This window comes from Eumetopias jubatus, unplaced genomic scaffold, assembly GCF_037043125.1.
Source record: "Eumetopias jubatus isolate StellerSeaLion01/CBP00866 unplaced genomic scaffold, mEumJub1_p1.0 scaffold_1, whole genome shotgun sequence".
Taxonomy (NCBI): Eukaryota; Metazoa; Chordata; class Mammalia; order Carnivora; family Otariidae; genus Eumetopias; species Eumetopias jubatus.
Genome location: NW_028274807.1, coordinates 6,449,796 through 6,470,187, shown reverse-complemented (window position 1 = coordinate 6,470,187; position 20,392 = coordinate 6,449,796). Strand labels below are relative to the sequence as shown.

The window sequence follows — 20,392 nt, the reverse complement described above, 5'->3', positions numbered from 1 at the left end:
CATGTAGGAAAGTAAAATGTATCATGTATATGTAATACATGTGAAATTTAAAAATTATTTGTATGTGATGTAATTGTACACCTAGAAATCTCAAGACACTCCAAAAAAATCTATTCGAATTAATAAGAGTTTATGACGTTTCTACGACCCAGCAATTGCACTACTGGATATTTACCCCAAAGATACAAATGTAGGGATCCGAAAGGCTACGTGCACCCCGATGTTTACAGAAGCAATGTCCACAGTAGCCAAACTATGGAAAGAGGCAAGATGTCCATCGACAGATGAATGGATAAAGAAGATGTGGTGTATATATACCATGGAATATTATGCAGCCATCAAAAGGAATGAAATCTTGCCATTTGCAACGATGTGGATGGAACTGGAGGGTATTATGCTGAGTGAGATAAGTCAATCAGAGAAAGACATGTATCCTATGACCTCACTGACATGAGGAATTCTTAATCTCAGGAAACAAACTGAGTGTTGCTGGAGTGGTGGGGGGTGGGAGGGATGGGGTGGTTGGGTGATAGACATTGGGGAGGGTATGTGCTATGGTGAGTGCTGTGAAGTGTGCAAGACTGTTGAATCACAGACCTGTACCTCTGAAACAAATAATACATTATATGTTAAAAAAAAGAAGAAGAAGAAGAAGATAGCAGGAAGGGAAAAATGAAGGTGGGGAAATCGGAGGGGGAGATGAACCATGAGAGACTACGGACTCTGAGAAACAAACTGAGGGTTCTAGAGGGGAGGGGGCTGGGGGGATCAGTTAGCCTAGTGATGGGTATTCAAGAGGGCGCGTGGGACGCCTGGGTGCCACAGTCAGTTAAGCAGCTGCCTTCGGCCTGGGTCGTGGTCCCAGGGTCCTGGGATTGAGTCCCACATCGGGCTCCTTGCTCAGCGGGGAGCCTGCTTCTCCCTCTTTCTCCCTCTGCTTGTGCTCTCTCTGTCAAATAAATAAAATCTTAAAAAAAAAATAAAGAGGGCACGTACTGCATGGAGCACTGGGTGTTATACGCAAACAATGAATCATGGAACACTACATCAAAAACTAATGATGTAATGTATGGTGATTAACATAACATAATAAAAATAAAGAGTTTATGATGTTTCTGGATAAAAGAAAAACATAAAAATTAGTAGCTTTTGTATCAACAATAATGGATAGGAAGTTAAAATGTAAAAATCAAATCTCATTCACAAGGGTGATAAAAATCCATAAAATATTTAGGAATAAATTTATCAAGAAGCATATAGGTCTTCATATTATGAAGAACATAATTGTATTCTGAAGGACTCCCACAAATACCAAAGTAATAGACCTACAATGTGTCTGGATAGGATGACTTCACAGGAAGAAGTGAAAATTTTCTAAACTAATAAATATGTTTAATGCTATTTTATTTTTTAAAGATTTACTTATTTATTTTAGAGAGAAAGAAAGCACAAGTGGGAGGGGCAGAGAGAGAGGGAGAGAGAATCTCAAGAAGCCTCCATCCTAAGCATGGAGCCCCATGCAGGGATTGACTTCACAATCCTGAGATCATGATTTGAGCCAAAACCGAGAGTCAGATGCTTAACCAACTGTGCCACCCAGGCGCCCCTATTTAATGTTATTTTAACCAAAAGCTTATTTTTAAAAATTTGACACTAGGAAAAATGACCTTAAAATTTATTGGAAAAATAAATGTCTGAGGAGAGCCAAGAAAATTTTATTTTTTATTTTTTTAAAAAGATTTTGTTTATTTATTTGACAGACACAGCGAGAGAGGAAACACAAGCAGGGGGAGTGGGAGAGGGAGAAGCAGGCTTCCCGCCGAGCAGGGAGCCCTGATCCCAGGACCACGGGATCATGACCTGAGCCGAAGGCAGACGCTCAACCACTGAGCCATTCAGGCGCCCCGAGCCAAGAAAATTTTAAAAAAGACTTTGTGTAGCAACTTGCCTTTCTGAATATTAAAATTCATATTAAAAGCTACACTGATAAAAGCAGTATGTTGCCATGGGAACTGATAAATATATTCATGGATATGTCTATATATTCATATGTAAAACAGTGTATTAACAGATCCAAATATATACATAAAACTTAATAAATGACAAAAATGTCTTAATTAAATGGGAAAATGATGGTATATAAATAGGACAGACATACTTTGCTGTTTATCTGGATGAAAACAGAGCCCTAGAGGGATTAAAGCTCTGGATGTTCATAACTAAATTAACAGCACTGAATTTCAGATAATAAAAATTAGATAAATTTATTTTTATAAAACGCTAAAAACTGAAAAACACCAAATTTATAATAATTTATAGACTAAGAATAAAAGTTGTAACCTGACAAATAGCCACTATTTCTATTATATAAATGACCTCTAAAAATTGACAGTAAAAGACAACTCAAGTAAAAAGGGGCAAAACATATGAAGGCAAGTATGTGGACAGGAACATACGTGGCTAAAACTCATGGAAAATACACTTTTCTCTTCTAGTAGTTAGGAAAATGAAAAGAAAAACAAAATTACATTTTCTCCCCAACACGTTGGCGGAGATAAAAAAGAGCAATCATCTTTGTTGGTCATGAATTTCTATAAAGGAAAAGAGGATGTTCATTTATTTACCATGGAATATGAATTTTTTTGGCAAGAGATCTAATAAAAAACCCATCATTTTATTCAGCTTAATATAGTGTTGTTTATAGAAGTACAAACATATAAATTCTGAAAAACCATCAGCTGGGAAATATTTGAACAAATTATATATTTAATATTCAGCAGGTATTTAAAAAAATGAGGTTAGAAACATCGGAATTAACTTGGGCAAATGTCCATGATACATTAAGCTAAAAAATCAAGTTGTGCCTTGTGTTCCCATGTTTGTTTTAAAAAACACAAAAATAAAACAAAAATAGCAATCAACCAAAAAACCAAACAACAACAACAACAAAAAACAAACCAGCCTGTATATATGTATTAGGATAGATTTAGGTACATATCAAAATTTTAATATTGGTTATCATAGAAGCAGGCACCAGAGGGTGTGTCTATGGTTTAACTGCCTTTGTAGTAAAAGTAACTGATCTCCCCCTAATTTTACTGAGATATAATTTACATGTAACATTGTATTAGTTTCAGGTGTACAACATAAGGATCTGATGTATGTATATATTGTGAAACGATTACTGTAAGTGGACATCCATCACCTCACACAGTTACAAAATTTTTTCTTATGATGAGAAAAATAGCTTAATATTTTAGAAGGTTGGCAACTGTGGATAAGTCCAAAGAGCATAAAGTAGGAGCTGCAGACCTAACCCCACCCTCACTTGCAGTGTGACACTTTCTGCCTTGATTGTCTCATCTCTCATGTGTGAGTGGTAGTAACCACCCTACTTCTCAGGCTATGGTGTTGTTGTTAAGATAAAATGAGGGATGAAGACAAACATAATTTGAATAGTTAAAAGATGTTGAAATGCAAGCTATTATCCTCAAGAAAATTCTCAAACATTCTCAATTTATATGATGCAGGTGACAAAATCATCCGAGGAAGCATCTTCCCTTCCCAATGGCGACGTAGTGGGAGAGGTACGGGGCAGCACAGAGGTAAGAGTTAGTATCTTGAACCATCCTCCCCCAGACTAGCTTCCTCAGAATGTCTACTTGGTTCTCATTTTTCTGTCATTCTACTTTACATAGATAAAATATCTATCTATCTATCTATCTATCATCTATCATCCATCATCCATCATCCATCATCCATCATCCATCCACCTACCCATCATCCATCCATCTATTTATTCTCTATGTATCTTTGTATCTATCATCATCCATCATCCATCCACTTATTCTCTGTGTATCTATGTATCTAGCATCATCCACCATCCATCATCCATCCATTTATTCTCTATCTATGCATCTATGTATCTATCATCATCCACCATCCATCATCCATCCATCATTCATCTATTATCCATCCATCATCCATCCATCCATCATCCACCCATCATCCATCCATCCATCCATCATTCATCTATTATCCATCCATCATCCATCCATCCATCATCCACCCATCATCCATCCATCCATCCATCCATCATCTATCATCCATCCATCTATCCATCTATTTCTTCACTATCTATCCTCTCTCATCTTTTCTTTTTTTTTTTTTTAAGATTTTATTTATTTATTTGAGAGAGAGAGAATGAGAGATGGAGAGCACAAGAGGGAAGAGGGTCAGAGGGAGAGGCAGACTCCCCGCCGAGCGGGGAGCCCGATGCGGGACTCGATCCCGGGACTCCAGGATCATGACCTGAGCCGAAGGCAGTCACTCAACCGACTGAGCCACCCAGGCGCCCTCTCTCTCATCTTTTCTTAACTCTCTAAAACTATAAAGCCTGCCTCCACTCAAGCAACAGAAAACAAACACTGCCTAAATATCAAATCCTTTGGAGTTCTCTTCATAAGGCTTAAATGGGTGAATTATAGCTCCTTATTAGTGCTTTTATTTCTCTACCATGCACATACATGACTCAGATCTATTGACTTACAACAGCAGCTCCAATGAGCAATATAGGGGGTTGGTGATTCTATACTCTAGTAGTGAAGTGACCTAATAAATAGGAAGTTTATGATTGCTTTTTTAATATACTGTATATCAAAATAAAAAAAACCATAGCATGTGTGGTTTGGTTTTTCCTTGAAAGCTTATCTAAGGTTAATGATACCATGGGTTTCCTTAATGATCAGGGAACAGAGAAGACTGAAGAGAGTGGAGAAAATGAGGCACAAAAAGAGGACAATGAAGATGCGGGCAATCTCGCTGAATCTCAAGAGAAGAATGTGAGTGTTTGCTTTTTGTACCATAGTTTCGCTGGATTCAGGTCGAGAAGCATTAAAGCACCAGGAATCTTCCTGGGCACACTGAAGTGAGCATGGAAGCCAGGAGCTGAGGGTTCAGCCAGGGAAGAAGCAGGGGGAAGTGTTCACTACTGTGGTCAAGGCAGGTTGAGGACTAAAAGGAAGCCAGAGGACCCTGAACCCAGGCCTGGAGGGACAGGCTAGACAAGGCTTTAATAATCTGTAGTTGTGTTGTTAGGGTTAGGTTAAGTTCAAGTTCTTCATAAAACAAGGGACCTTATCCCTTGGTCATGAGTAATGATGGATTCCCAGCAAATGCCCACCAAGAGCACTGCCTACTGGGGACACAGAGGTAATGGGCTGGGACATTTTGTGGGAAGCCAACAGGAGCTGGGGATAGAGCAGAGGCCTCGGAGAGGGAAACCCACACTCAATTCAGATCCAGTCGTGGGAATATCAGCTGCTCCAAGGCCTGTGATCTAATTCTAAAGGGGGTCCCAATTCAGGGGCCCAGAATAAAGGGCAGGGGGAGTATGGGAGGGCAGGGGAGGCTGTAATTCTACAATGGCCAAGCTGAGAGAATGGGGGATCAGATGGGCCACTTAGTTAAGGAATTCTGAAAATGTAACTGGGAAGCCAGGTAAGGGGAGACGGTGGTGCACAGGGAGCTGAGCGGGTGGGGTTGCAGGCATTGGGCTGAGCCTCCCCTAGAGTTTCAGTGATCGTAATGCATTGGGCAATTTGTAACAAAGACTGTTTACTGAACCATGATGGTTTGCATTTTTACCTATTTATGATTCTTTTTACCTATTTATTGATTCCAGGAGAGGGTGTAGACATCTTTTAAGATAGTTGGACTCTCATTCCCAGCAGATGGAATGTGGTTAGGAAGGGCCCTGGGGAAACGTGCTTTGGGCTTGTTGGAGTGGGCATGGGAATCAATTGGTCTGTATTATAAGGAATTTAAATCTGGAGGAGCCAGGGCAGTAAATTCCTCATATTTAAAGATTGCTATCCCAAAGTGCTGATAATTTAAGACTCTTTGAAGTCTTTAGTTTGGAAGAAAGACAAGATCTTTAATCCTGACCTAGAAGTTAGATGGAGTTTCATGACAGCCTGTATCATTCAGAAATAATAAATTTTAAATGGCAATTTCATTACCCTGTCATTTAAAAATCCATGTTTTTATAATGCAGACTTTACAGGAATTGCCTAGTGCCATCTTACAGTATTATCGATTTATATTTTTTGGGAAATCCAGTTTGCTTCCTGTAAGACAGAGAGACGAAGATAGGAAACATTGCACCCCAATCCCTTTCTCCTGGGGACTGAGAGGAAGGTAAATTTTCATAACTACAGCAAAGATGGGTCTGCTTCCTCTTCTCAGCTACTGTTTAGAGAGGTGGTAAGCCATCAGGCCTGGGGTTCTCTTTGTTAGTATTTTTTTTTTTAAATTGAGAACCCTTTACAAAGTAAATTATAGTCCTATAAATCCTGATAGGAATGAAAAAAAAATCATTTTTGTTATTTTTGCCTGGGCTCTGATGAAGATATGACTAAGTAAAAGACATTTTAATTTTAGATAAATGTATTATTCACATTAATGATCAAAGTCATTTTCAACTCTTTAATAATATTTGTTCTACATAAAGATAGATTCTGACTTTTTCCTATTTGACAAGCGATCCATGCTCTTTGACTTACTTTAATTCAGTCGTATAAGAAAGAAACCCCATGATTTGTCGGTAGGCATTACAAATGACACAGTAACATGATTAGCTTTGGAATTGAATATATAGGAAAATGGATTGAAATTTGAAAAGGAGACAAAACTATCTGATATTTTGAATGGTTGCATTTTGTATTTAAAGAACCTCCCATCCGTTTAAATGGTTTTTGGGTTTGTTCTTATTTTATTTATTTATTTATTTATAAAGATTTATTTATTTGAGAGAGAGAGGGAGAGCAAGTACACGGCGGGGGCGGGGGCAGAGGGAGAGAATCTCAAGCAGACTCCCCGCTGAACATGGAGTCCAACGTGGGATTCACCTCATGACCCTGAGATCATGATCTGAACTGAAATCAAGAGTCAGACGCTCAACTGACTGAGCCACCCAGGTGCCCGTTGGGTTTGGTTTTCAAGGTTAAGACGGGAAGACCACCTAGGCAGTCTTCACACCTTTTGGCCCGCGGTGCACTCAGGCTCAGACAGGCTAATTTTTAACAAAGAGAGAAGCCAATTAGATTGCTGTGTTTTACCTCTTTAAACACTGATTTTCAAAGTACTAGACACATCCTGCTGGGTTCTTCCAGATCTTACAGCTCAGATCAATCCAGTGCTTTTTAAATAAATGCTGGCCCTGTTGAAAACTGCCTGGAGGAGATTTCATGGGGTCCTACCTTGTGCTCCTCCTGGACCTTTGTATGTGAGCAGCGGGGCCCCCCCTGCTCTGTGGGGAATAGAAGGAATCCAGTATCCATGGGCCTCCATTTGGTTCCTAAGCCATGTGGCAAAAATGTCAGCTTCCTTTATTTGTCTAACAGCATGGTATCTGCTTCACGCCTCCACCTCATGCTGGCGGGACCTTCTGTCAGGGTGAGGGGCTGACGGGCACTGGCCCTTTAGCTGAGTCAGGCCCTTGGCCTCTGACGGAGCACAGCTGCTGCCCCTGGGTTCAGTGTCCCCCTCTTCTGCCCCTCGGTCTCCAGTCCGGCTGCTTCCATCAAGACAACTCCAAGCCTAAGCTCCAAGCCCCCCCACCCTTTTTAGGGACTATCTAGCTTCATTGCCTCTCCTAGCTAGCCCAGGATCTTTAAAGCAAGGCTTCTACTTTCTTCCCTAGGAGCCCAGAACTCCCACCAATCTGTGGCTCTCTTCTTGGAGTGTGGGAGGGGCAGTAACTCTACTCCCTGTCCCCAGTGTTGTGTGCCGAGGAGAACAACACATAATTCATATCCTGGTATTCAGCCACACTATGTATGACAAGGAGTCCAAACGTCCTTTCATCTTCCATTCTGAAATAATTACAGACTTACAGGGATGTCGTTCAGAGCCCTGTGTGCCCTTCACGTGGCGGCGCCCCATGCTGACATCTCCGATAGCCACAGTACAGTGTGGAAACCAGAACATGCTGCCACCGCCTCTCTGTGAAACAGACTGCAGAGTTCAGTGTGCACCATTATTTCAGACCTTCCATTTGTGTGTTAAGAACAGTTTTCGAGTGTACGATGGTAGCCACGGCCTCTGGCGGCTGGTCGCGGTACACGGAGGGATGAGACAGCTAAGTAATGTCTGGGCATGGGCTTGTTCTTCTAGCTATTGCACATGCTCATTCAGGACGTACTTGATGCCTTTTTATTTTATTTTATTTTATTTATTTATTTTTTAACAATTTGACTTATTTATTTGAGAGAGAGAGACACAGAGAGAGTGCAACCATGAGCTGGGGGAGGAGCAGAGGGAGAGGGAGAAGCAGACTCCCTGCTGAGCAAGGAGCCGGACATGGGACTCGATCCCGGGACTCCAGGATCATGACGTGAGCCAAAGACAGACGCTTAACCAACTGAGCCACCCAGGCGCCCCTTTGATGCCATTTTAATGGCCAGTAGTATTTGTCTAAGAATATCACTCTTGATTTAAAAACAACTCAGAAGTGGAGACAGAAACCATCACCTCCTGTAATGAAACGGACCTCCCTGACCACCAGCACAAGCGTCATGGCTCTCAAAGACCATATGCCAAGACGCATCTTACCCACATGCTGGCGGGTTGGGGGGCATTTGGGAGGCAGGACAGTGAACACTGGGGAGACTGTTCATTCATGCCTGAGAAGACCTCCTCTGTTGCTCCAGACCCCAGTAGAGAGGGGACTTTGTGGTCGCCTTCCCTGCTGACCCGGGAGGGACAGGGGGCTAGGAAGGAGAGGCGGGCTTGTGAATGGTACCTGAGGAGGAAGGGAAGGAAGCAAAAGGTCACTTCAGCTCCAGGGCACACTCTGAGGGGGGCCTGCAGACTGGGGGCTTCGTGAGAACTTTATGGGAGACTGGACATGTCGCCGCTTTGTGTTTGGTTTCCACTGAGGTGAAATTATTTTAAGCTGTGCTCCTTGCCAACTCAGTGGTCCTCTCCAAAACCTCTTAAGACCTTGGCTTGACTGACTACATGATTATGGCTTGTAAAGCCCACTCAGCTTCCTCCAAAACCGGTCCTGAGGAAAGTTGCTTTCTTGAGGGGCAGACGTTGGTTTAGGTCTTTTTTAGGAGCTGGTGAGTCTCAGGCTGGGTCCCTGCAGTGCCAGCAGATAGAGAGAACTCTGCCCTTGTCCCTGAGATTTCCAGCCATTCGGAGGCCCTCTGCCCTCCTCAGGTCACTCTGGGCTGGCCCTCGGCTTCCTTCCACACCAGCCACCTGTCCTTTCCAGCCACTTCCTGACACTCACCACAGCGGACACCTGTCCCTCATCCTGGCCGCTTGCCGCCTCTGCAGTCTGCCTCGCTGGCCAAGTTCCCAATCAGGATAGCTGCTGGGGAAGGTTCTAAGACTATCTACTTCGGACGCTTCCCCTGACTAACTTTATTATAGGAGCAACAAGGTAAAATGATTTTAAGTTGCAGTTTTGTCAAGTGAATGATGCAGAGCCTGTCCTAAGATTTGCAGGAGCCTAGCTCAACTGACCATGTGATCATAATGATCCTAAAAAACAAAACAAAACAAAACCTTTTTGCTGGTATAATTATTTGCCAATCATAAAGGTCTGTCTCAAGCATTGAATATGGATGACTTTTAAGGTTCTGTCCAATTCTGATATTTCATAATTCTGTGAGCTAAGGATGGAAGTTTAAGTTGTATTTCCATAATATATCCCCCTCCTCCTATGAGGGATTCGAGGCAGAAGTCGCAAATATAAATGCATCCATTCAACATGTTATTGACAGCTTGTCTGCCCCATGCCAGGCCGGATTCCTGGGGGGCTGGGGACAGAGCAATGAAGAAGACAGAGACCCTGCTCTCGCAGAGCTTATGTTCCGGGAGAGCTGCTGATGGTAACATCCCGGGTCCTTCAAAGTGTACTTGACTTTTTTTTTTTTTTTTGCAGCTAAGTATTTCTATAAATACTCTGGGCAGGGGCGCCTGGGTGGCTCAGTCGGTTAGGCGTCTACTTTCGGCTCAGGTCGTGATCCCAGGGTCCTGGGATCGAGGTCTGCATCATGCTCCCTGCTCCGCGGGGAAGACTGCCTCTCCCTCTCCCACTCCCCCTGCTTGTGTTCCCTCTCTCATTGTATCTCTCTCTGTCACATAAATAAATAAAATCTTTAAAAAAAATACTCTGGGCAATTACTTTCCCCATTTAATGTCTCTTTTAAGAAATTAAGGTCAATTCAGATATTGATAGAGAGTCCTCGGTCCCTTGGTAATTGCTGCCGGCTAACCTGTCAAAGCTGAGACTTGCACTGATTCCTGTGGGACCCCCTACCGTCCTCCAGCCTTGCTCTAAGGATAACACCATTTTTAGCACCGTATTTCTTGTTAGTGTGTTTGCTTCAGCTGAATACAGTTCATACAGATAATTGAATTTAGAAAAATGTGAAACTCTACGTAGCTGATAATTCTCTGTTGCATATTTTAATTTGATCTCATGTGGTTAAGAGGGAAATCAATGTTCTTTGAGGTCCAAACAGTTACTAGCAGAGTGTATGTTCATTTGTCTGGTCACTTAGCACATTTGTTGAGCTTATACCTTGGTTCCAGACAGTGGCTGGGTCCTGGAGATCCAAAAATGAATGAAGACACATGTCATGCCCCAAGGAGGATGCAGACCAGTCACGGAGACAGATAAATGATGGTATGGGAGCAGGTGAGGGGTCCCATAACTCAGCCTTATGGGTCAGGAACGTCTTCCTTGAAAATGTCGTTTTAAGCAGAGTCCTAGAAGGTGTGGCAGATGTGAGAAAGTGGCATGTGGTCCATATGGCTGAAATAAAGAATGGTGAGGGATGTGGCAGGGTGAGGGTAAGCCAGGCCCGATTGTGATGGCCTTCCAGCCATCCTAAGGGTAATGGATGAAAGTTTCTTGAAAAGATGGAAGTTTTTCAACATGAGGGAAGCATGGTAAGGTGTGTTGTGTTCTGGAACAGTATCCCTGGCCACAGTGAGGGTTACAGATAAGGCAGACTACAGTGCTGTGCCCTGGGTGAGAGGAGCTGGGGGTCACGGAGGGGAGGGCCCAGGCACGGCCCGAATCAGGTGGTCCTAGAGAGAGACCCTCAACACAAGGCTGAGAAACCAACAAGTGCGGGCCTCTCTCTTCTTGGACATTATTTTAACACTGAAACTTGGTGTGTTGCCAGTGGTGTAAGCATTAGTTTAGAGATTCCCCACGCTGGGCAGACTTACGGTATTTTCTCTGCCAACCTCAGAAATCTGAGAGTGTGCTTCTGGAACTGGCCAAGAACGTGGGGCTGCACTGGGGGATGTGGTGGGTCCTTATCACACGCCTTCCATGATTTTGCCTTCTCTGTTCCTTATCTTGAGACATAGCATGGTAGGTAGAGTAGGAAGGGCACGAAATCAGGGGCCAGGAGCCTTGAAATCAGTCCTGATTGTGTTGCTTACTTGCCCTCTGGTCTTCGGCAAATTACTTAACTCTGTGGCCTCGGTGATCTCATCTGTCCAGAGGCAGGTTGGAGTGAGAAGCTATGGGAATGTGAGATTGCTTTCAACTCTCCCAGTGCGGGATTCTGTGAGCTCACTGCCCAAGTCGTAAGGCATGAGGAATTTTTAGGGACTGCTTCCTCTACTTAATTAAAGCGATTCTAGTACACTGGCCCCCCGACACTTATCATAGGGCCATTTTGGGAGGGACTAGAAAAATTCTTGTTTCCTTGCATTTGTGGGAGATACAGCCTGGTCCCACTACTTTGATCCAGGGAAACATAAATTCTAGTGGGTTGGCACAGTGGAGACCTATTTGAATTTGGGATGGCCTCACCTCTCCTACCTTGCAAATTTCTTTCTTTAACCAGAAATCATTGTTTAAATACTAAATGCTTCAGAAATGTTATTATTTTATTTTGATGGAGGATAAGTTTTTGACCTACTCTTATTTACTGGTTCAAAGCTGAAGGAAAGGCATACTTATAAGGACATAAAGTCAGAAAAGACATAATTTTGTTCAAATATTCTAATTGCTTGCTTGTATGGTCTGAATTTTCCTAGATAGTGCTACAGATCTGCAATATTCTTTGGATATAGACAGAATTAAACATGTAATTAGGCAGTATTACTAATGAATTATATTTTCTCAGGAGTAAGAGTGGTGGAAAAATGTCTCTAATCTCATTCTGAGGGCTTCAAATACAACACATGAAATAAGTAGGCATTGCTTAGTTATCATGTCTTTGTTATTTATATATTTTATCAATACATTAATGTCTTTCATTTTGATGAAAATGTATCATAGTTTAATTTTGAAATATATTTGTAAAGATTTTACTTATTTTAGAGAGAGAGAGGGAAATAGAGTGTGAGTGGGGGGAGGGGCAGAGGGAGAGAGAGAATCTCAGGCTGACTCAGTGATCAGCATGCGGAGCCCGAGGTGGGACTTGATTCCACGACCCCGAGATCATGACTGAGCCAATCAGGTGTCCTTTGCTTCATTTTTAGATTCAACTTAAAACTTATGTGAATTCATGTTTTTTTTTTTTTTAATTTCTATTTATGGACCTAAGGAAGAATCAGGAGAGACAGCGACAAAGAGGTACAGTAGCATATTCAACTGTGGTGCTTAATAAAAACGTCTTTTAGATCAGAGAATTGTGGCTTGTAGCCACCTTCTCCTTGTTCTTCATGACACGAAGAAACTGATGCAGCCTACATCCCAGAAAATCCTCCTTTAGCCTGCTGAGAAGGGAGCTATAGCAAGTCAGAGGTAAACTTATCAAAGAGAGGTGGATGGAGAAATAGGGCGTGGCGGTGCCCCTTCCCGGAGCCTCCCGCGGTGAAGGTGCTGTCTGCGGGGTCAGGCGGGGCTGGACCACGTCATGCTTCCATTCTTCCCCTCCCCCGTCCTGCACAGTGTGCACAGTTAAGGCAGCTTGCGTGGTGCTTAGCAGTGTTGTTTCGATTGCCTCTTATTCACCTGGTTGGTGAGGGAAGGATTGCCTTCCTGTATTTGTGGGGATGGCTGACACCGGGCAGATGTGACTGATGGCAGTTTATGACATATTCTCAGAGCCCAAGGGATGAGGACATCAGCCCAGTGCACGGACACAGGGGTTGCACTCGGGACAGTGTGAGCCATCGGGGAGGGGAGGCAGGCTTTGTGGTAGCAAGAGGGCGGAGTGTGCCCTGGTTCACGTGGAGGATGTGATTGGCTTGTTGGGATAATTCCAGGGGAAAGGGAGGCAATGTGCCTGGGTCCTTGGTAAAGCGGGCCGCTTGGGTAGGAGACCTAATCTGTGGGAGCTTTGGCCAGTGCTTAGGCCATTTCCGGCCTTCCAGATTTTACCAGATGTCAAGGTAGCACGTAATATCGAGTCAATTTTAGACGTTGCACTACAGCTGTGTATCATAGAAGTTTACACACGCAGCTCATCATGAAATGTCTGGAAGATACGTGACATTAGGAAAGCATAACATGGCTCTAGTGGGAACCTATCCAGGGAGAGTGTGACTGACTTGGGAAGAATTTCTAATCTGCCCCCCCACCGGGAGGTTACGTTAGAACCATGGTTCTCATCCCTTGGTGTGCAGTAGAGCCCCCCAGGAGCCTGCCTCCCGTGGCCAGTGAATGAGGCCCTGTAGGGCTTGGTCCGGCATGCCTTCAGGTGTCTGATAGAGCTGAGGTTGAGAGTCTGTCTTCCTTTTAGGAGGCCAGGATTGAAGGGGATGAGAGCTCACATAGCAAGAGCCTCTAATTGCCTGTTGGGGCATAGCCTTCCTCCCTGTCACCCTCCTAAGCCCGCAAGAGAAAGCACCCACTGACAAGAAAGAAGAGGTTTATGAAAAGAATTAAAATTAAGGATGTAAAGGAAACATAAGCATTCCATGAGATAAAGAATTTAAAAAAGAAATGTCTTCTATGAAAAGAGGTAGAATAAGAAGAACTTAAATATAAGAGAATCAAGTGTCACAGAGATAGAAGATTAAGAATCGTACAAAAGAAGTATTCAAAAATGAAGAGTACTGAGGATGTAAGATTTAAAAGCACAATTAATGCATTAGAAGAAAAACTAGAGGTGCTCCTGGGTGGCTCAGTCCGTTAAGCCTCTGACTTGATCTTAGCTCAGGTCTTGATCTCAGGATCGTGAGTTCAAGCCCTGTGCTGGGTGTGAAGCCTACTTAAAGCCAACAACAACAACAGAAGAAAAACAAAACAAAACAAAAACCTAACTAGAAAACAGTATTAAAGCTATTAAAGATGCAATTTAAGGAAATAAGATTTATTCTCTGTAACGTAATGTAATCTGTTATCGGCTTCACTGATAAGTTTGTTTATAGAGTCTAGGCTTAAATAATAACCAACATTCCCAGGTACAAAGAAAGACCTCACATCCTATGTTTGGAACTGAAGGCGGTTTGATAAATTGAAGAAGTCACTTCAAGTGCTAAATTGTAAACACACAGAGGCCTAGAACTTTTTTACTCTAGCTTGAAATATATAAACATATACTTACTGCCAGTGTTTTTGATGCAGGACAAAGACTATTTTTTTAAAGAAGAGTCCAATGATTAGAGTTACCTGTTGTCTTTCTAACATAAGCATAACTCATTTGTCTGTCTAGAAAATCAGTTTTGACTTCTTTAAAACAGAGCAGAAATTTAAAGACGCTTACAAAGCAAGTTAGGTGCATAATCTCTCCGGTTTTGTGAGACCTCCCTGCCAGCCCGGCTTTTTTGACACCTCATTTGATGATGAGTTTTTAAGGTGACTTGCATGTACTGGGTCTTTCCAAAGCATTCCATTAAGTTCACATAGGAAAAAAAAAAATCCTTTCATGCTCCTATTTCATTGATTTCCACGATGTTTACTTAAATGATGTAATTACAATATGACTCTAACTTGCATGTGCAAGTGTGGGAACGAACCTAAACCGCCCTGGAAAATGAAGGCCTTGGCGGGTGGTGATGCCATGCTTACTGCTTGTGAGTGCTCACCATGCTCTGGTTATTAATCAGCGTGATTGAAGGGAGGGCATAGGGATGCAGCGGAGGTTCTCAAAGTGGGGTTCCCAAAGCAGCAGCAGTAACCCCACCTGGGAACCTCTGTAAATGCACATTTTCAGGCCTGGCCCCAGATCTCCTGAATCAGAAGCTCTGAGGTGCAGCCCAGCAAACTGTGGGTTAGCAGGCTCTTCAGGTGTTTCTGATGCCCCACGAGGCCCGAGAACCACTGCATTAGAACGTAAGTTCTAGGTACCCTGAGGTGTTGGCGGGGGGAACCCAGTTGCCAGAACTCCTACTGTTCGGATGCTCATCGTAAAAAGTCCATCTAACTTCAAAGACGATAATGTTTATTTTATATTAAGAACTTGTATTTGTAAACAAACAAAACCCAAATCCATCATTTTCTTTCGGTGATTGAAATGAATTACAGGAAATGAGAAGGGGGAAAGAGACCCCAGACCCAGGGAGGTCTGTAACTCAGCTTAAATTTTTTATGGATGAATTCTCTTCTTTCCCATTCTTTCCCTGCTGGTTGAAATGTTCTAATTCTTCCCGTTTAATTGTGAGAGCTTCCAAGAACAATCTTTTCCTTCTCTGAGAGATGTTGTTTTGCTTGCTAATCGGCACTGGGGGAGGGACTTCATTATAAGGAACTTCACGATAATTTTCATTAATTTAACCCTGCAAGGGCAGCCTACTATTTTTATATTGCTGCCGATGCGCTGGAGGGGCTACGTCTCCAAATGAGGCAGACTGAGATTCTTGCCCAGCCGCTTGCTTGTTGAATCTGTGGCTTATTAGCTGGGTGTTGGGGGAGTCTTCAATTTAAACCCTCGCAGGGATGGAATCATGTCTGTGTGTAGAGGAATCAGCTGAGAGAATGTCAGCAGATCCTGAGGGCAGGTCCTAAGGGACATTCTCAGATTCTCCCTCCGATTCCAGCCCCTCGTGTTAGCTGAGGCTCAGTGACTTTCACTGTAACCAAAAGTTTTAGGAATATTGTGAATGAAGATTTTTTGATTAATTGTTTCAAAATGCTAATCAGAGAGCTAAATCAAAATGAGAACTCAAGGATAGGGCGAATAATTTACCCCAAATCACCAAATATATTGTCTCAGTGTCTCATCAAGTCTTTTGTTGATGAAGGTCATCAACATTAAAGAACGTCCCAAATGTCAAAAGAAATTCCCCTTAAAAATCTTTAGTTTCTTTTTTAAAAGGCCAACACATACACACAACGACTATTAAATATAGTTCATGATCAGGGTGGCCGGGTGGCTCAGTCGGTTGAGCATCTGACTCTTGACTTCTGCTCAGGTCGTGCTCTCAGGGTTGTGAGGTCGAGCCCTGCACAGGGCTCTCTGCTCAGGGTGGAGTCTGCTTGTCCCTCTCCCTCCCCCTCCCCCTCCTCCTGTGCATGCACCTGCTTTCTCTCTCTTGCTCTCTAAAATATATAAATAAATAAAATCTTTTAAAACAAAGACTTAGTTCATGATATTTATTCAAAAAAATTTTTTAGTTATTTATTTATTTTTAGAGTGAGAGAGAGCAAGAGTGGGGAGGGGCAGAAGGAGAGGGAGAGGATCTTAAGCAGCCTCCACACCCAGCGTGGCCGCACTTGGGGCTCGATCTCACGACCCTGAGATCATGACCTGAGCTGAAACCAAGAGTCGGATGCTCAATTGACCAAGCCACCCAGATGCCCCAGAAATAGTTCATGACTTCATAAAAAATTTAGAAAATACAGAGAGAAGAAGAAAACAAAAATAGTTTACAGCCCCATTGCCCAGAGATAGCCACTAGCTACACACAGACACACACACACACACGCGCACACACAGACACACACACGCACATCAAATCTTGATGAATACTCTTTTGTAATCTACTTTCACTCATGTAATGCGTGTATATATTTTTTTGGGAGGGGGAAGGCAGTAAATATAGATCTGCTTCATTATTTTTAATGTCATTTTGTCAAATTAATCCCTATTCCTAGACCTAAAGGTTATTTCTAGCCTATTCTATGCTATGATTTTTAAAATTATCTGTAAGTTACATCTTTCCAATAATTAGTTTCTTTGTTGTTAGACAAGTCTCCTTTTTTAAAAATCCCATTTTTATATATAAAGATAAGAGGTACTATTAACTTGGAAGTAATTTCAGGTTATATGTATAGGTTGCTGATGACTTTGACTTTAAAAAATTAGATTGCTATAACAAAATACAACCAACCTCTACATTTAAAAGCTTCATCCTTTCTGATAAAATTCTATTCGTTGAGATTCTTTTTGTATTTTATTCTTCTAACTGCCTTCTGAATTTTTTTTTAAAGATTTTATTTATTTATTTGACAGAGAGAGAGACAGTGAGAGAGGGAACACAAGCAGGGGGAGCGGGAGAGGGAGAAGCAGGCTTCCCGCAGAGCAGGGAGCCCGATGCGGGGCTCGATCCCAGGACCCTGGGATCATGACCTGAGCCAGGGGCAGATGCTTAACGACGGAGCCACCCAGGTGCCCCTGCCTTCTGAATTTTTAAAAGTAATTTGATGAGAATAGTTTGTTAATATGAGTAAAGACTACATGCTTAAGAGAAATCATGATACCATTAGAATTAATGTAGTGCTCTGCAGCACCATTCCAAATTGTGCGGTCTGTATGTGTGTGCGTATGCTGTGTTTGATGTATGTTGTGTGTGTGATATGTGTTGTGTGTATTGTGTGTGTGATGTGTGTATTGTGCCTGTGATGTATGTTGTGTGTATTGTGTGTGATGTGTGTATTGTGTGTGATGTGTGTTTTTTGTGTGATGTGTGTGTATTGTGTGTGATGTGCATGTGATGTGTGTATGTATTGTGTATGTTATGTGTGTGGTGTGTGTGTGTGATGTGTATTGTGTATATTGTGTGTGATGTGTGTGTGTGTTGTGTGTGTTCTGTATATTGTGTGTGTGATGAGTGTGTGTGTTGTGTGTGTTGTGTGTGCGATGGGTGTGTGTGTTGGGTGTGTTGGGTGTGTGATGGGTGTGTTGTGTGTGTTGGGTGTGTGATGGGTGTGTGTGTTGGGTGTGTTGTGTGTGTGATGGGTGTGTGTGTTGGGTGTGTTGTGTGTGTTGTGTGTGTGATGGGTGTGTGTGTTGTGTGTGTTGTGTATGTGATGAGTGTGTGTGTTGGGTGTGTTGTGTGTGTTGTGTGTGTGATGGGGTGTGTGTTGGGTGTGTTGTGTGTGTTGTGTGTGTGATGGGTGTGTGTGTTGGGTGTGTTGGGTGTGTGATGGGTGTGTGTGTTGGGTGTGTTGTGTGTGTTGTGTGTGTGATGGGTGTGTGTGTTGGGTGTGTTGGGTGTGTTGTGTGTGTTGTGTGTGTGATGGGTGTGTGTGTTGGGTGGGGAGTGTGGGAGGCCCTCGTCTCTAGCCTGATATTTTACATTTCTTTCCTCACTATATCTGCGACCTTTCTCCCAAATGATGGCATTTTTGTTAACTTAAGACGGAAGAGATAACCGAGGAGGGAGCAGCAGGGGACGCAGAGGAAGAGGAAGCTGAGAAAGGAGAAGAGGCAGGAGAAGAGGAGGAAGAGTCCTAGGCCTTTTCGTGCTTTATTTCTTCCACATTTCCAGGTAACCACACAGGCCTGGGGTGGAAGACTCGTGGACGGCAGCATGGCGTTCCGCCTCTCGCGGGCGACGGGAGGAGGGGACCCAGGTCAGGCCCGTTTGACGGTCTCCGCACGGTCCCGGCTGCCCGGCTCTGGAGCCGCAGGGCTGCTGAGCTCTGTGGACCCGTGTCCGGCGTGCGAGGGTGTGGAAGGCCATGGCTTATGTGACTTCTAGGAAAAAGTGCACCTTGGGGGCAGGGAGGGGTTTGTCTCGTATTATTTATTTCCTCCTCTCCCTGTGTGACCTTCAGGTAAGTGAGGGCTGTTCTGTCACCCGCGTTCTAGTTCACGGACTCTCCTACGGCCCCGTGTACTCACAGAGCTGGAGGGGAGTGACGGTCGGTGTTCACGGTGGTGGCAGTAAATGACGGGCTTGGACAATCACAACGCAGCCTCTTCTTCTTGAAAGGGAACTACTGCGGCTAGAGATGGAGTGACAAGTACTTGATAGACATTTACACTTACCAGACATTAACGGGAATGCTCACGTAGAGACATCGTGGAATATGGTGAAAATCACCTTAGGTCTCTTTGACAAGGATGCTTGCTGCCTTGTAATTTTAAACTTCTGACGATATAAGATAGCTATGTAATTCTCAGTAGTTCAGTAAGTGCCGTGTGAATGAATATATTAATGAGGTGATGACAGTATCTGATGATAGTGGATATTGAGGACCTAGAAGAAATGCTCAAATATCGTGGGTCGTATAGATAAGACCGTATGTATGAAAACGAGTCAAGATCAGTAAATGTTACAGAAATATCTGGCTATTCCAGAAACTTGGCAGATGCTGATGCAAGTGTTATATTCTTATTAATATTTTTTAACCTTGTGAACAAATTTCTGTCAGCAGTTTATTCTCTAGGCAGTGAGGTCTACCGTGTGCTCTGGTGCTAGAAGCGTTTAAAATTTAAGTTAGAACAATTCTTTTAGTCTCCTTACTAAAAATTTTTTTGGTCTCCTTCCCTTCATGGAAACATGTAAGGCAGATTTGGGGGCCGCAGACATCAGCAGGGCTGGGGAAGGAGAGAAGGAGGGAGGGGCTCTGAAGCACAGAGCAGGTGTTCGGTGAAGGTCTGCAGTGCATCTTGGAGCCTATGGCCTGAGGGGTGGGCAAAGGGCTCAGAGGGAGAAGGAAAAAGAAATCCCCGGTGCTTTGTAAATATTGGCTAAGGAATAGGGCCACCCTATATACCAAAGACCAATTTGGTTAGTGTGAATCTCCCCTCTTGCTATTCTTACGCCTATACATAAAAAGTTAATATAAAAAAATTCATATATTTTTAGGGAATCTCGGAGTTGGTGAGAGTAGCCCCTTATTATCAGATCATGGAAATTTCATTATTCATTTATTTAAATTATGAAGCGAATTGGGCCCAGCATTTGAAATTTCCCAGGTGGTTTCTTTCATGTTCTGGACACACAGACCTCCCCTTTAAGGCCTGATGGTTGTCATTTTGGAAATAATCCCATTTCTTTTATTTAAAAATTTTTACAGTTTTCTTCTGTTGTTACCATTGAGAAGTCTGTTAATCTTTTTAGTGTCCCTACTCTCATTTCTGAGGAATGGTTTGGGACACATTTTTTGAAAAGAAGAAATTGAGCATGTTTAGTTTTAGAAATTCTATCTGAAGAATGTTGGGGAAGGGAAATAGCCTGATTATTTATTCTTATACCAAAAAGCCCCAAACAGTGAAAACTCGTAAGTACTGTT

General features: G+C 42.9%; 1 protein-coding gene across 1 annotated transcript in view; it reads left to right on the top strand.

Annotated features, from left to right (window-relative positions):
* Positions 1–20,392, top strand: part of SH3BGR (SH3 domain binding glutamate rich protein) — a 56,760-nt gene that overhangs the window by 35,140 nt on the left and 1,228 nt on the right. Inside the window, exons 4-6 of the mRNA XM_088023859.1 lie at positions 3,531–3,605; positions 4,749–4,841; positions 18,510–18,639. Coding sequence (XP_087879985.1) covers positions 3,531–3,605; positions 4,749–4,841; positions 18,510–18,605 — 264 coding nt within the window. The 3' untranslated portion in view covers positions 18,606–18,639. The remainder of the gene's footprint in view (positions 1–3,530; positions 3,606–4,748; positions 4,842–18,509; positions 18,640–20,392) is intronic.